Source organism: Ranitomeya variabilis, chromosome 1, assembly GCF_051348905.1.
Source record: "Ranitomeya variabilis isolate aRanVar5 chromosome 1, aRanVar5.hap1, whole genome shotgun sequence".
Classification (NCBI taxonomy): Eukaryota; Metazoa; Chordata; class Amphibia; order Anura; family Dendrobatidae; genus Ranitomeya; species Ranitomeya variabilis.
The window spans coordinates 337,759,681-337,775,506 of record NC_135232.1 but is presented as its reverse complement, the minus strand read 5'-3'; the positions used below and the strand labels follow the sequence as shown (position 1 = coordinate 337,775,506).

The following is a 15,826-nucleotide window of genomic DNA, read 5'->3' as shown; positions in this document are numbered from 1 at the left end:
TGAACTCATAATGACCTGGAGAATCATAATGGCAGGTCAGTTTTAGCATTTAGTGAACTTAGCAAAAAAGCCAAACAAAAAACAAGTGTGGGAATGCACTTTTTTTGCAATTTCGCCGCACTTGGAATTTTTTTTCCTGTTTTCTAGTGCTAAAACCAATGATCATACTGGCATGCCAAACCTGGCATGTCACTCTCCACAAAGAGAAACATTACCCCTTAGGTCCCAGTCTTAGCCTCTCACTTGGCCAAATCAGATCTCATACTTTGTACTGATGAGGGGCAATACCTCGAAACACGATGCCTACAAATTGAGATTCTGATTTAGCTTTTATCCTAAGTCATACTTTAAGGCTCGTTAAAGGGTCGATAATGACTTGCAAGATTGCCACTTCCAATCGGTGGCACTAGAGTTCAAATCCTCATCCTCTCTGAAGAGACAATTTACATATTTCATTTCCTAGAGGAGCATGCAAGGCTTAGTTTAAGTCTCATACTGGCATGCCAGACCTGGCATGTCACTCTCCACAAGGAGAAACCTTACCTCTTAGATCCTTGTCAGGTATTGCACAGGTCTCGATATTACCGCTACTTGTGCATTCTGTATTGACAGCTGTCCTGCTTATTCATATAAACCATAAAATACCATGTTCCCTTACACATCTATTGTGGCTCTTTCCTCTGTGGCATTGTACTTGACGTTGTATATTGGCACCATGATTATAAATGTTGGTACACTGTACCTGTTAATTTCCTTGTTGATCTTTATGTAATTTATGCTCAAAACCTTGGAATTAACCATATTTAAAAATATATATATATGCAGATATATTTCTTATCATACTCCATTTGTGTACTCACCCACCAAGCACTTCCCGACCGTCACGGGATACTGTGAGGGAAAATACAGCAAAACGTCTCTCTGATGGACTATTTGGATCAAAGGAAAGATCAGACAAGAATTAAAAGGCTACCAAATATTCATATAGTGCAACAAAGATGCCATAATAAATGTAAATGCCTGAACTGTTACTAAATTGCTTGAAAAAACATGGTAAACCTTTGTATGGCACAAGTCAAGAACCTAGAGTATGTTCACATTTTGTTCAGGCCACATGTTTGTGGTTATGTTGCAGCCACCATCTACAGCCCTAAAAACCAGATTCGTACAAGATCCCTGATGCAGTCATTCATTATAATGAGACAGAAGGAATCACTTTGTGCTCGGTCTAGCCTCTGTTCTGGCAGTCTCTGTCTTTTTTAGGAGAGCACACAATTGTGGTTAACTGCTCCTAAAAAAGACAGTAGGAACAGAGGATAGACAGAGCACGAAGTGAGTGACTCCTTCTGCCCCATTATGGTGAAAGGCTCTATTGGGAGTTCCGCACAAATACGTTTTTTCAAGTGTGGTCTGAAAATAAAGTGACCATAGCCTTAGTGACATCTAAAGGGTAACGTGATGGTGCTGAAAGTTTTTCTCCATGCTGCTTACTACAGCTACAAGCTGTTTAGTCACTGGGCATTGTGATGTACATGTTAATGCACCCCACCAGCAGGACAGGATTAAAATTACTTTCCTAGATGGAAGTACAATGCACAAAATCAACATGATACAGAAAATATGTACGATATCCAACATATTGTTGCTGCAAATAGTACCTGAGATCAAGTGCAGTGTGCGATTCTGTGTCCCCATATATATTGCAGATGTGAACTGTAATCAATGAAAAACTTAATTATTGCATATAAAAATGTGTACTGTAATATTCTTACCTATGTGCATATAATATTAATAACAAGTCTGGACAAATCTAAGCCACCACTAGAAACCAGTTTTGGAATCAATGTTTTTCCATCATAGGCAGCTGATACTCACCCTGGTGCTTCTCCACCACTGTTCCTGTTGTTTTTTCTTTTTACATTTTATAATACCAAAAAACATTCTCTTATCCATACCTCCACACTGTCAACAAGGTCCACTAATATTCTTGTTGTTCAGCATACAATAAACTTATCAGAGTTTTCAAACTAATATGTCCATACAAGAGATAAACCATATTTGCATTATCCATTCTATGTCCCATAGTATTATTATACAAGGTGACAAAACTGCTGTCCCCTGATGTGTACAACAGAGTTTCAGTATATTCCTATGTGATGCGGTCCTTGCCTGTCTTCTGCTGATTGGTTTCTACCTGTCAGCTCTTACAAGCAGGAGGCAGGGGAAACAGACTGAAGTTGCATAATACTCTGCAGCTTTCATCAAGAATTTGGTCTCTCAGCTTTTCACTACTTTAAAGATTTGTAACTTATACAAATACAGGGTACAAGTACATATACTAAACTTTCAAACAAAGTGAAAGGTTTAAATACCCAAAATCACCATATAGAAGGAATGAACTGGCACTCACCATCCCAATAAAAATTGTCCTTTAATATGGAGTCATGTAAAAACAAGACAGGTAGGCAAAAAAGTGGTACACGTGCAAGACGACGACCGTTTCACGTCATGACCCGTAGAAGCGCTATTTAGCGTGAAACGATCGTCGTCTTGCACGTTTACCACTTTTTTGCCTACCTGTCTTGTTTTTACATGACTCCATATTAAAGGACAATTTTTATTCGGACGGCGAGAGCCAGTTCGTTTCTTCTATATGATGATTTTGGATATTTGATTGTTGTCTTCCATTTCAACTCGGCACCTGTACCCTTGGAGTGAGTCTTGCCGGTGTCGGTCTCTTGGCTTTCTTTCATGGCATTTCTTGAAAGGTTACAATACATTCTTGTTTCTGTGGAATCACGTGGCTTATCATGATTCCTCTGAGCCAGTCAGCAACTATGAAAACACAGTATGTCAATCTATGATTCTTGGTTGATGGAAGTGTGGGATCTATGTCAAATCATGCTTTTCATGCTACTGACTGTCTAAAAGGGATCATGTAATAAAAGGGATATCTGTATAGTGACAAGTCAGCTCAATTCAATTGAAGAGTGACTTTACGTAAGCAGATATCCAACTAATTTATGACCAATCAAACCAATAACAATCTAAACGTGTGTGTCAATAGCCAACTGAGCTGATCAAAGTTTGTAGTATCCTCCATCAAACTGATCTGACGAGCGTAACAATTTGGCTACCAATCACAAAGTTTATAGTGTGCAAACAGCATCTGAAAGACAACTTCAATTGAAAAGTATTATTTTAGGACTATTTTAACAGATGAGGAAGGAAAAAAAATTCATGTATCATAGCAAAATATCTGAAAGTGTAAAACGTCCTACTTGGACCAATTTCATCCTTTGTAAGATTATTCGGATTATTCAGAAAATGATCCTAGTATAAAGAATAGGCAGAGATAAAAAAATTTTTTATATTTGGATAAATGGGTATATACTAACTGTAGTCAGACCAGCTGGAGTACAGGAAATGTCCCCCATCTGGAGTAAATGCTACATCAAGGACACTCCAGCCCACATCTCGAGCTTTTATTGTTCGAAACTTCTTGAAAGACCCATAGCGGCAGTCGTAAAGGCGAATATTCTGATCTGAGGTTGAATACAAAACAAAAGACAGGGTTCACAATGTTTGGGTGATTGACCCAACTGACCATAGATATGAACAATTTGTTTTTTTCTACTATAACTATAGGACAACAGAAAAAGACATTAGTGCACAACCAAGGCACTCAGCGATATTCATTTTAGAAATCAACTATGCAAATTCATTTATGTTCTATACATACATTTTGTTAAAAACATTGGAACATACGTACAAGTCTCTACGTCCCTACTTCATAAGGTGGAATACACACTCTAAAACACTTTCAATTAATATGAACAGTTATGTGTAGACTAGAGTTAAACAAAAAGACTTTCAGGACCCTGGTCCAACAGGCATGTCGGTAGTTTGCAGCCACCCAACCAGCTAGATATAACATATGGGCAATGAACACATAGCCCATATAACGCATAACCAAAAAGAATTGTCATTCGTTTCACATGAAAAGACAGACTGAACATGTGTGCCAAAGTCAAATACTATAGTTAGTGTAATCCACACATTGAGTCATGGGCAAAAGTGTTGGCACCCTTGAAATTGTTCCAGAAACTGAAGTATTTCTTCCAGAGAATTATTGCAATTACACATATTTATTTCCTATGTGTGTATTTGAACAACACAAAAAACTCCAGAAAGAAAGGCAAATTGGACATCATTTCACACACAACATCCAAAATTGGCCAGACAAAATTGTGGGCACCCTCAACTTAATATTCGGTTGCACACCCTTTTGAATAGATAACTGCAATCAATCGCTTCCTATAACATCAACAAGCGTCTTACACCTCTCAAGTGTAATTTTGGACCTTTTTTTTTTTTGCAAACTTCTCCGCGTCTCTCATATTTAAAGAGTGCTTTCTCCCCACAGCAATTTTAAGACCACAGGTGTTCAATGGGATTTAGATCCAGACTCATTGCTGACTCCAGCGCTTTGTTTCCATCCATCTTTGGGAGCTTCTTGAAATATGTTTGGAGTCACTGTCCTGCTGAGTAACCTAGGAAGCAAGCCCAGCTTTCCCACACTCGCAACAGCAAGCTTTCTTATGTCTCTGTGTCAGCAGTGTTCTCCTCGGTCTCCTGCCATAGCATTTCATTTTGTTTAAATGTCGACGTTCGTGTTCACACTGTTGTACCCTGAGCCTGCAGGACCTCTTGAATTTATTTGGAACTTGTTTGGGCTGCTTATCCACCATCCTGACTATCCTTCATTGCAAACGGTCATCAATTTTTCTCTGCCGCCCATGTCCACTTTGATTAGCCAAAGTGCCAAGGGTTGTAAACTTCTTGATTACGTTGCGCACCGTAGATAAATGAACATGAAGATCTCTGAACGTGGACTTGTAACCTTGAGATTTACAATTTTGGTTCTCAAGTCCTCAGACAGTTCTTTTCTCTTTCTGTTCTCCATGCTTAGTTTGGCTCACATAGTCACAGAATGAAAAGACTGAGTCAACTTCTCCCCTTGTTATCTGGTTTCAGGCGTGATTTTCATATTACCCACACCTGTTACTTGCCACAATTTTGAAATAGAAGGGTTAGTGTTTTTCCTTCTTGTTCTAGAATTTGTTTTATATTAGTGTTGTAGCCTCATAGTCTCATATTCAAGGATGTTATACTTCTTATCTCATATGCAATGTTTTCAAGATTCTGCAAAACATGCTTTGTGTATATGGTAAATAAAGTCATCATGACCTGGGTAACAGGGGGGGCTACATGAGTTACACTGCTGTAAATGGAAACAGCATTCTTGCCTGAATAAACAGAAAAGTGACTTGCTGACAACAAGTGTGCATCCTGTCCTCCGAGCACACAAATACACACAAAGGAAATAAACATGTGTATAATAAAACCTGTGTAATTGCAATAATTTTATGGGAGAAATACTTAATTTTCTGGAACAATTTCAAGGGTGACAACACTTTCAGCCATCACTGCGTATAGAGCATGGCGGACAGTACGACTGGCTACAAAGTATGGGATTAAAAAATACAAAACGGCCTATGTCAAAATGTTAAATTAGTGGGAGTCCGACACTCAGCATCCCCTACTGATCAGCTGTTAATAGATATGGTGGCAGCTGGATGCAAACAGTGAACAGCACGGCTCACATTCAATGTGCTTTGGCTGCTGCCTAGAAATGCAGGTCAGGTCCTATTACCTTCAATCAGTGGCCATTACACTTTGAATGCAGCAGAACAGTTCCAGCGCCATTTACGAGTGACATCAACCTCCGAGAAGAGTTAATAACAACTGCTTGATGGGGGCGCTGGGTCTTGGACCTCCATCAATTTGATACAGATGACATATTTAAAGGATAAGTCATCAAAATTATATGTCCGGACAATCCATTTAATGATGAGAAAGTAAACTATAGTAAAGAAATAGTTATATCTTAATCCCAGGTTCGTGCTCAAAAGAACAATGGAATGCATCACTTATCCCCAGTGTATTGTAAATATAAGAAGCAATTTAGAATACAAGGCAGACCCCTGGAGGCTTCTCCTTGCCCGCTCCTCTAGTCTGGCTGGTATGTCCCCATACACACACTCACGGAGAGACCGGCAGGGAGAAGACACTGGGGACCTGCCCTGGACTAGTCAGAGACCGATGTTTCCCTGACAGCTTCTCAAAGTATCTTTTCTCTGAAATGCAGCAGAATAAAGCGTACAAGGCTGAAATTCCCCAGCCAATGTATGATTCATGCTGCTTGTGGACAATGCAGGCCTTTGCATTAACACACTAAATAGTTGTAGATAGTGCAAGAAGTGCAAGAAGTAGCAATATAGAAAATACTTTACCCTGGCAAGCAGACATAAAGATGGATCCATCTGAAGCATATACCCCACAGAAGGCCTTCTGAGAGTAAGAATCCGTGGCAGAAACATGGTTTGGCAGAAAGCTGCAACAAAGCAATTTTAAAGATTTTTACTGTTTAAGACACAGACCGCTGCAATGTATCTCATTGGGGAGTATTACCAAAACAGGCAAAGTCACCATAAGCCTAAATCTAAATACTCACTGAGATGTCATGCGGCAGCGCACGCCATGCGAGAATCCACAACCTCCTCGCTCTCTCTGTATTCGACAAAGCCAACAATGGTATAAAAAATTTAGTAAAATATTCAGATTTGTTACCAATAATTGCTGGCCTGATATAGCCAGTCTAAAATAACAATAATAATTTGTGAAAACTTAATTTAAAAAGGGGGAATATTACAACAACTCACTGAGGCATATTTAGTAATACAGTCTAACTTTTGGGCAGTGTAAACTGAGACCTTAATATGCACCAGATTTATCACACTTACTCATGATAAATGATGATGATGCTGCTTGATCGAACTAAAAAATACATATGGTGCAAGTGATGAAAGACAGTTTTTTGTTGCAAATTCTACCAGAATTCACACAAAGCTAGCTTAAGCCCTTCAGGACTAGGTAACTTTTAAATTTTGTCCCCTTCTTTTTCCAAGAGCCTTAACTTGATTAATGTTCTGTAGCATAAAATGTACTGGAAAAACGGGAAAAAAATTACAAGTAGGATAAATGGTGAAAAAAATGTAATTCCACCATTGTATTTTCAGCTTTGTTTTAATAATCTTCGTTGGGTGGTAAAACGGACCAAATGACCTGTCAACATGATACTCCAGATCACTATGGTCATGGTAATTCCAAACTTGTATATATATATTATTTTTAATTTACATGGTTAAAAAAAAAAAATAAAGAAAGAAGTACATATAAAAAAAATTGGTTTCTGTCACCATTTTACACTTTTATTTTTCCAAAGTTGTGAGGGTTAGTTTTTAGTGTGATGAGCTGATGTTTTCAAGGATACCATCTTGGGGTCAATATGACATTTTAATCACTTTTTACTGTATTTACTTTGTGAGGCATAATGACTGAAAAACACATTTCAGGCATTTTGATTTTTTTTTTCTGTATAGTGTTCATTTTACATTTTGATAAACCTGATTTTTACAGATGTTTCAATACCAGATGTTTAATTTTCTTAATATTTTATTTTTCATGGAGGAAATGGATAGCGATTCCTTTTATATATATATATATATATATATATATATATATATATATATATTTTTTTTTTTTAAACTTATTTTTACATTTTTATTTGAGTTTTTCGTGCAGTTTGGGGACTGGAACCTGTGATTAGCTGATCACATATACAATATACTTCAATACTACAGTATCGTAGTATACAGTAAAATCACAGTCTGCTATAAAGCTTAGCCCATGACTGAGCTCCTCTAGAGTACCAACATGGCAGTCACAGAGCCTTCAGCCAGTCCCCAGCTGCCATGGCCACCCATTGGTACCCTGGAATCTAGTTGTCGTAGTCGATTCGCAGGCAAACCAGCAAAAGTTTCATTTAAATGCCACTGTCAGTGATCGGCACAGGCAACTAAATGGTTAACAGTAGCAAACAGAGTCCAGCTCTGCCATTAGACACAGATGCCGACTATATAATATATCCAGCATCAGACATGTATGGGGGACATTCAGCTTCTCAACACATTGTCACCCCTGAACAGAAAGTAGAGTGAATATATGTGCCCCATTGTTCCTGGAGGCACAAGATCCAACCATAATAATGCAAGTTTACCTCCAGAAGCTGACAGGTAATATTCTGCTGTCTGCGGGCTCCTAGCCTTCCAGTAGCTAGCAAGACCTGTGTTCTTATCTGGCTCTGATCCAGTACTGCAGTGTCTGGCATGGTATCAACTGCAAGAGCAGAAAACAAAAAAAAATTCATGCAACATGAATGCGACGTTACTTAGACCGGCATTTCATACACTGCTCTCTCAGTGCAAAAAGCGTTGGAGTAAAATGTCATAAGTTTATTAAGAGACATATACAAATAGCTTCTGCAGGGAGGAAAAGGACTTGAAGGCTAACACAGCCTACTGGATATAGCAAGCCTAAAAGCCAATATCGAGCCTTCAACAAGCTTTAACTCATCACTTAGGATAAGAAGCCAAACCAGAAACTCCACTTGTAGACACATATTTGTGTGTAGTTTGAATGCAAAACAGAAGATCTGATTTGGCAAAATGAGAGTCCTCTGACAAGGCATCTAACAAGGAATGTGGACAATGCATAAGGAGACTAAAAGGCCATGTGATGCTCCTCTGGGAATTTATATATGTTATTAGCCTCTTCAGAGAGAAAGTGTACTTGAACTGCAGCATCACCTATTGGATGAAGCAATCCTAAAAGTCAATCCTTTTTGCATCTTTGCCTGTTTGTTTGCCAGAAAACCACCTAATTATAAATTACACAAAATCTGTAGGGCAGAAGGAAGCTCCACCACACCACTAAACTCTTCTATCTTTCTAGTAATGCGGCAAGAGCTACCAAAAAAATGTCAGGCTAAAAGTCAGTAGAAAATACTCCCAAAAGACTGACATGGAAAATGAACTTAAAGAGCCATGTTACCCTGCCTATAATAAATTAAATTTACTCTAGCAACAAGGCCTCCTTCCCACGATGGGGACCTGACAATAGAAGAGGGCTTTCATGAGCTGAAGAACAGCTACAAGCAGACCACTAATGGTCTGAAATCCTGAGCAAAAGAAATACGGTAACCAAAGAGACAATAAATTATTTTTTATGACTTAAACATTAATACAAGAATATCATTAGGTTTTCTTATACGTATAAGAAGTTTAATTTAAAAGGAATCTGTCAGCAAGATTTTCACCCACCCAAAATATTTATATGTGCATTTAACTATTTCGAAGACAAGTCCAGCAATACCTTTACATGGCCAGTCAGTTCCTCCAATACTGAGAAATAAGCCTTCAAATTTATATGCAAACTAGCTGAAGAGCCCGGCGTTGCCTGGGCATAGTAAATATCTGTGGTTAGTTATAGCACCTCACTTCTCTTATTTTCCCATCACGCCTCTCATTTTCCCCCTCACATCTGTCATTTTCTCCCTTACACCTCTCATTTTCACCCTCACTCCTCTCATTCCCCCCTAACACTTGTCATTTCGACCTCACATCTGTCATTTTCTGATCACTCCACTATTTTCCCTCACTCCTCTCATTTGGCACTCACACCTTTTCATTTTCACCTCACACCGCTCATTTTCCCCTCAGTATATACATGTTTGTCATCTCCCTTATATATAGTATACACCTGTATGTAATTTCCTGTATATAGTATATACCTGTATGTCATCTCCCCTGTAAATAGTATATACCTGCTGTATGTCATCTCCTCCTGTATATTGTGTATACCTATGTGTAATCTCCTCCTGTATATACCTGTATGTCATCTCTTCTGTGTATACTATATACCTGTATGTCATCTCCTCCTATATATAGTATATACCTGTATGTCATCTCCTGTATATAGTATATACCTGTATGTCATCTCCCCTGTATATAGTATATACCTGTATGTCATCTCCCCTGTATATAGTATATACCTGCTGTATGTAATATCCTCCTCTATATACCTATGTGTCATCTCCTCTTTTATATCATATATATATATATATATATATATATATATATATATATATATATATATATATATATATATATATATATGTGTGTCATATATATGTGTCATCTGCTCCTGTATATAGTATATACCTGTGTGTCATCTGCTCCTGTATATAGTATATATCTGTGTGTCATCTCCTCCTGTATATAGTATACTAGACTGTGGCCCGATTCTAACGCATCGGATATTCTAGAATATGCATGTCCCCGTAGTATATGGACAATGATGATTCCACAATTTGCAGCAGACTGTGCTCGTCGCTGATTGGTCGAGGCAACCTTTATGACATCATCGTCGCCATGGCAACATTATGACATCTACGTCGATACTGTGCCCATCTCTGATTGGTCGAGGCCTGGCGGCCTCGACCAATCAGAGACGCGGGATTTCCAGGACAGACAGACAGACAGACGGAAAAACCCTTAGACAATTATATATATAGATACGTGTGTCATCTCCCCTGTATATAGTATATACCTGTGTATCATCTCCTCCTGTATATAGTATATATCTGTGTGTCATCTCCCCTGTATATAGTATGTACCTGTATGCCATCTCCTCCTGTATATACTTGTGTCATCTCCTCCTGTATATAGTATATATCTGTGTCATCTCCCCTGTATATAGTATGTACCTGTATGTCATCAACTCCTGTATATAGTATATACCTGTGTGTCATCTCCCCTGTATATAGTATATACCTGTGTCATCTCCCCTGTATATAGTATATACCTGTGTGTCATCTCCCCTGTATATAGTATATACCTGTGTGTCATCTCCCCTGTATATAGTATATACCAGTGTGTTATCTCCTCCTGTATATAGAATATACCTGTGTGTCATCTCCCCTGTATATAGTATATATATGTGTGTCATCTCCCCTGTATATAGTATATACCTGTGTGTCATCTCCTCCTGTATATAGTATATATCTGTGTGTCATCTCCTCCTGTATTAGACCTCATTCACACGTTATTTGCTCAGTAGTTTTACCTCAGTATTTGTAAGCTAAATTGGCAGCCTGATAAATCCCCAGCCAACAGGAAGCCCTCCCCCCTGGCAGTATATATTAGCTCACACATACACATAATAGACAAGTTTTGCGCATGGCGAGTTTTGCGCGTGGCGAGTTTTATGTGTGGTGCGTTTTGAGTATGTGCAAGTTTTGTGTGAGGCAACTTTTGCATGTGTAGCAACTTTTGTGCATGTGGAAATTTTTCCGCGTGTGCAAGTTTTGCGTGTGGCGAGTTTTCCATGAGGTGAGTTTTGCACGTGTGGCGAGTTTTGCGTGAGCCTAGTTTTGCATGTGGCGAGTTTTGGGCGTGGCGAGTTTTGAGCGGCGACTTTTGTGTTTCGACTTTTATGTGGCGAAGTTGGTGTATGTGTGGTGAAATGTGTGCTGAGGGTGGTATATGTGTTCAAGCACGTGGCAGTGTGTGTGTTCATATCCCCGTGTGTGGTGAGTATCCCATATCGGGGCCCCACCTTAGCAACTGTACGGTATATACTCTTTGGCGCCATCACTCTCACTCTTTAAGTCCCCCTTGTTCACATCTGGCAGCTGCCAATTTGCCTCCAAAACTTTTCCTTTCACTATTTCCCCATTATGTAGTTAGGGGCAAAATTGTTTGGTGAATTGGAACGCGCGGGGTTAAAATTTTGCCTCACAACATAGCCTTTGACGCTCTCGGGGTCCAGACGTGTGACTGCAAAATTTTGTGGCTGTAGCTGCGACGGTGCAGATGCCAATCCCGGACATACACACACACACACATACACATTCAGCTTTATATAATAGATGACGCTGAAGAGCTATCTGAAGCCTCTGTCACTCCAACTCCAACTCTGTTCCCCAACCAGCGCCGCCTCCTCCTACCACTTGACTGACAGCCTCTATGTTGTCTGACTTGAAGGCAAAAAACCCATCAGCCAACCTCAAGGAGAAGGCAACATTAGGCAGTGAATAGAGCTGGAGTGACAGAGATGTCAGATCTTTAATATCATTTGCATACCAAGTAAAACTCTGATTTCTCAGTAAAGGAAGAACAGGCTGGCCAGGTAAAGGTATTGCTGGACTTGTCTATGAAAGAGCTGCATACGAATATAAATAGTTGGAAGGGTGGGTATATTTCCTGCAGACAGATTCCCTTTAATGAACAGCACAAAGTTATGCAACCTCCTGATATATTTTCCATTTCAACATTTTGCTATATATCGCTGTATAGAGGTTGAAAACCTTTCGCCCCCTTAAAAATAGTCTGGGTGAAATGGTGGATGAGGATGAGGAAAAAGCCAATATGCTAAATGACTTTTTTTCATCAGTATTTACACAAGAAAATCCCATGGCAGCCAATATGACTAGTGATAAAAATTCCCAATTAAATGTTACCTGCTTAACCCAGCAGGAAGTACGGCGGCATCTAAAAATCCCTAAAGTTGACAAATCTCCGGGCCCGGATGGGATACACCCCCGAGTACTGCAGGAATTAAGTACAGTCATTGATAGACCATTATTTTTAATCTTTAAAGAGTCCATAATAACAGGGTCTGTACCACAGGACTGGCGTATAGCAAATGTGATGCCAATATTCAAAAAGGGGACAAAAACTGAACTCGGAAATTAAAGGCCAGTAAGCTTAACCTCTACTGTGGGTAAAATCCTGGAGGACATTCTAAGGGATGCTATACTGGAGTATCTGAAGAGGAATAACCTCATGACCCAATATCAACATGGGTTTACTAGGGACCGTTCCTGTCAGACAAATCTGATCAGCTTCTATGAAGAGGTAAGTTCCGGACTGGACCAAGGGAACCCAGTAGATGTAGTGTATATGGACTTTTCAAAAGCTTTTGATACAGTGCCACACAAAAGGTTGATACATAAAATGAGAATAATGGGGACAGGGGAAAATATGTGCAAGTGGGTTGAGAGCTGGCTCAGGGATAGGAAATAAAGGGTGGTTATTAATGGCGTACACTCGGACTGGGTCGCGGTTAGTAGTGGGGTACCACAGGGGTCAGTATTGGGCCCTCTTCTTTTTAACATATTTATTAATGACCTTGTAGGGGGCATTCAGAGTAGAATTTCAATATTTGCAGATGACACTAAACTCTGCAGGGTAATCAATACAGAGGAGGACAATTTTATATTACAGGATGATTTGTGTAAACTAGAAGCTTGGGCTGATAAATGGCAAATGAGCTTTAATGGGGATAAATGTAAGGTCATGCACTTGGGTAGAAGTAATAAGATGTATAACTATGTGCTTAATTCTAAAACTCTGAGCAAAACCATCAATGAAAAAGACCTGGGTGTATGGGTGGATGACAAACTCATATTCAGTGGCCAGTGTCAGGCAGCTGCTACAAAGGCAAATAAAATAATGGGATGCATTAAAAGAGGCATAGATGCTCATGAGGAGAACATAATTTTACCTCTATACAAGTCACTAGTTCGACCACACTTAGAATACTGTGCACAGTTCTGGTCTCCGGTGTATAAGAAAGACATAGCTGAACTAGAGCGGGTGCAGAGAAGAGCGACCAAGGTTATTAGAGGACTGGGGGGTCTGCAATACCAAGATAGGTTATTACACTTGGGGCTATTTAGTTTGGAAAAACGAAGGCTAAGGGGTGATCTTATGTTAATGTATAAATATATGAGGGGACAGTACAAAGACCTTTCTGATGATCATTTTAATCATAGACCGGTGACAGGGACAAGGGGGCATCCTCTACGTCTGGAGGAAAGAAGGTTTAAGCATAATAACAGACGCGGATTCTTTACTGTAAGAGCAGTGAGACTATGGAACTCTCTGCCGTATGATGTTGTAATGAGTGATTCATTACTTAAATTTAAGAGGGGACTGGATACGTTTCTGGAAAAGTATAATGTTACAGAGTATATATATTAGATTCCTTGATAAGGCGTTGATCCAGGGAACTAGTCTGATTGCCGTATGTGGGGTCGGGAAGGAATTTTTTCCCCCATGGTGGAGCTTACTGTTTGCCACATGGGTTTTTTTTGCCTTCCTCTGGATCAACATGTTAGCGCATGCTAGGCTATGGGTTGAATTAGATGGACTTAAAGTCTTCCTTCAACCTTAATAACTATGTAAACTATGTATAGTTCCCTTATAGGTGAGAACGAATGTACAATTCATATCCATTTCTCATTCTCATGATCTGAATGTAAATATATGAGGATTTTGACCCAGTTTTTTCAGATTTTCTGACACACCATTACTATCCTGTATAAAATGGATTTGTTGGACTACCACTTTAAAGTTGTCCTCCATCATCTTTCGCGCTTGCATCGGAAAATGAGCGGTGTTACTGCGCACATGGCAGGTATTATGCGTGCATCCTATTCTGGGTAATAGGACAAGTGCCAGCCGTGCACAAGGCCTGGCATTGGTGTGGGGACACCTAGGCAGCCTAGCCTCACACCCACAATATTAATGTTCCTATTCATCATGAATCAGCCAAAATATCTAGTGATTGGATCAATATTATATGGTCATGTGGATTTCAGAATAATTATGCACTGAGACCTATAAGAAACAATTGTGAGATAAAAGTTCAAAGATGTTGAATTATTACTTACCTGGAGGATTATAGCGGTCTCCCAAGCAGCCCTCCCAAGCACTGTCATTGTCATCATCAGAATCTGACAGCGACTGCACCAAGTGCAAGCTGGCGGGCCCCCCTCCCTGCACTAGCCGAACCTGCCCCCTGAAATACAGAGGATAGAAAACATTAGTAAGAATACAACATTCCTTTACTATAAATTGGGAGAATGGAAATATCCCTGACCAGTAAAAGTGTTGAATAATGGGAGAATATTTGCAGAGGTGTGTGATGTGTTTTACTTTTGTAAAATTATAATGAAATGATTCTGAAAAGTGGATGTCAGGGTAGGATTCAACTAAATGGTTAATATTAAAAGTAATTTGACTGACAAAGGCCAGAATATACTGCCTATACTTTTACACTTGATTGCACACATTAGGTGCCAACCAGAGCAATATGTAAGATATAATAATAAGGATCTCGGAACTAGAAGGGCCACAGCAATTGTTAAAAAAAGGCCATTTTTATTTGGGTAAGCAATGGTGCCCTCACGTCCCACTGACATTAGATCTCTTAAAAGTCGTCTGAGGCTTTGATTTTGATGACCTATCTGTAAGATAGGTGGGGATCCATCATCCGGGCACTCTCACCAATCATTGATTCGTAGGTCCAGCGACGGCCAGAAGGATACCACAGCTCAGTCCACTGTTTAATGGCCATTCTCAAAATTTCTCTAATAAATATGCAATATTTAATATGCTCTGCTTCCGTAAAGATGTGTAAGAACGGAGTCATCAGCTACAGGAATTGAAAGAGACCGAGCATTCAACCAGACTACTGACAATGCCTGGCTGAGCCATGGGTGGAAGTGGCATGCTAATTTTTATTTGATGGATTGAAAATATAATTTTTGGTTAACCCAACCCAAAAAAATGTTTTTTTGTGTAAAATACATAATGTTAAACAGTCAGACATTGTATTGAAACATCTGCAACGTTCAGAGGATTCTCAGGACACCGAAAATCTATGACCTCCTGTACAATAATGGTCTGCTTACATGGACAGACTGACGGTATGAAATGACAGCGATTAGTGTAAGTACTGTTTACACAGGACAATGCACCGCAGAAAACTATGATCTTTAATGATGCGTAAAAGA

At 39.4% G+C, this 15,826-nt stretch overlaps 1 protein-coding gene across 4 annotated transcripts in view; it reads right to left on the bottom strand.

The window, feature by feature from the left end:
* DCAF11 (DDB1 and CUL4 associated factor 11) overlaps positions 1-15,826 on the bottom strand; it is a 59,151-nt gene that overhangs the window by 9,737 nt on the left and 33,588 nt on the right. For all 4 annotated transcript variants that reach the window (XM_077299458.1, XM_077299449.1, XM_077299454.1 and 1 more), the window contains exons 3-9: positions 14,702-14,829; positions 8,183-8,301; positions 6,578-6,633; positions 6,357-6,457; positions 3,399-3,545; positions 1,659-1,713; positions 861-929 (exon numbers count right to left, since the gene is read on the bottom strand). In XM_077299458.1, coding sequence (XP_077155573.1) covers positions 861-929; positions 1,659-1,713; positions 3,399-3,545; positions 6,357-6,457; positions 6,578-6,633; positions 8,183-8,301; positions 14,702-14,829 — 675 coding nt within the window. The remainder of the gene's footprint in view (positions 1-860; positions 930-1,658; positions 1,714-3,398; positions 3,546-6,356; positions 6,458-6,577; positions 6,634-8,182; positions 8,302-14,701; positions 14,830-15,826) is intronic.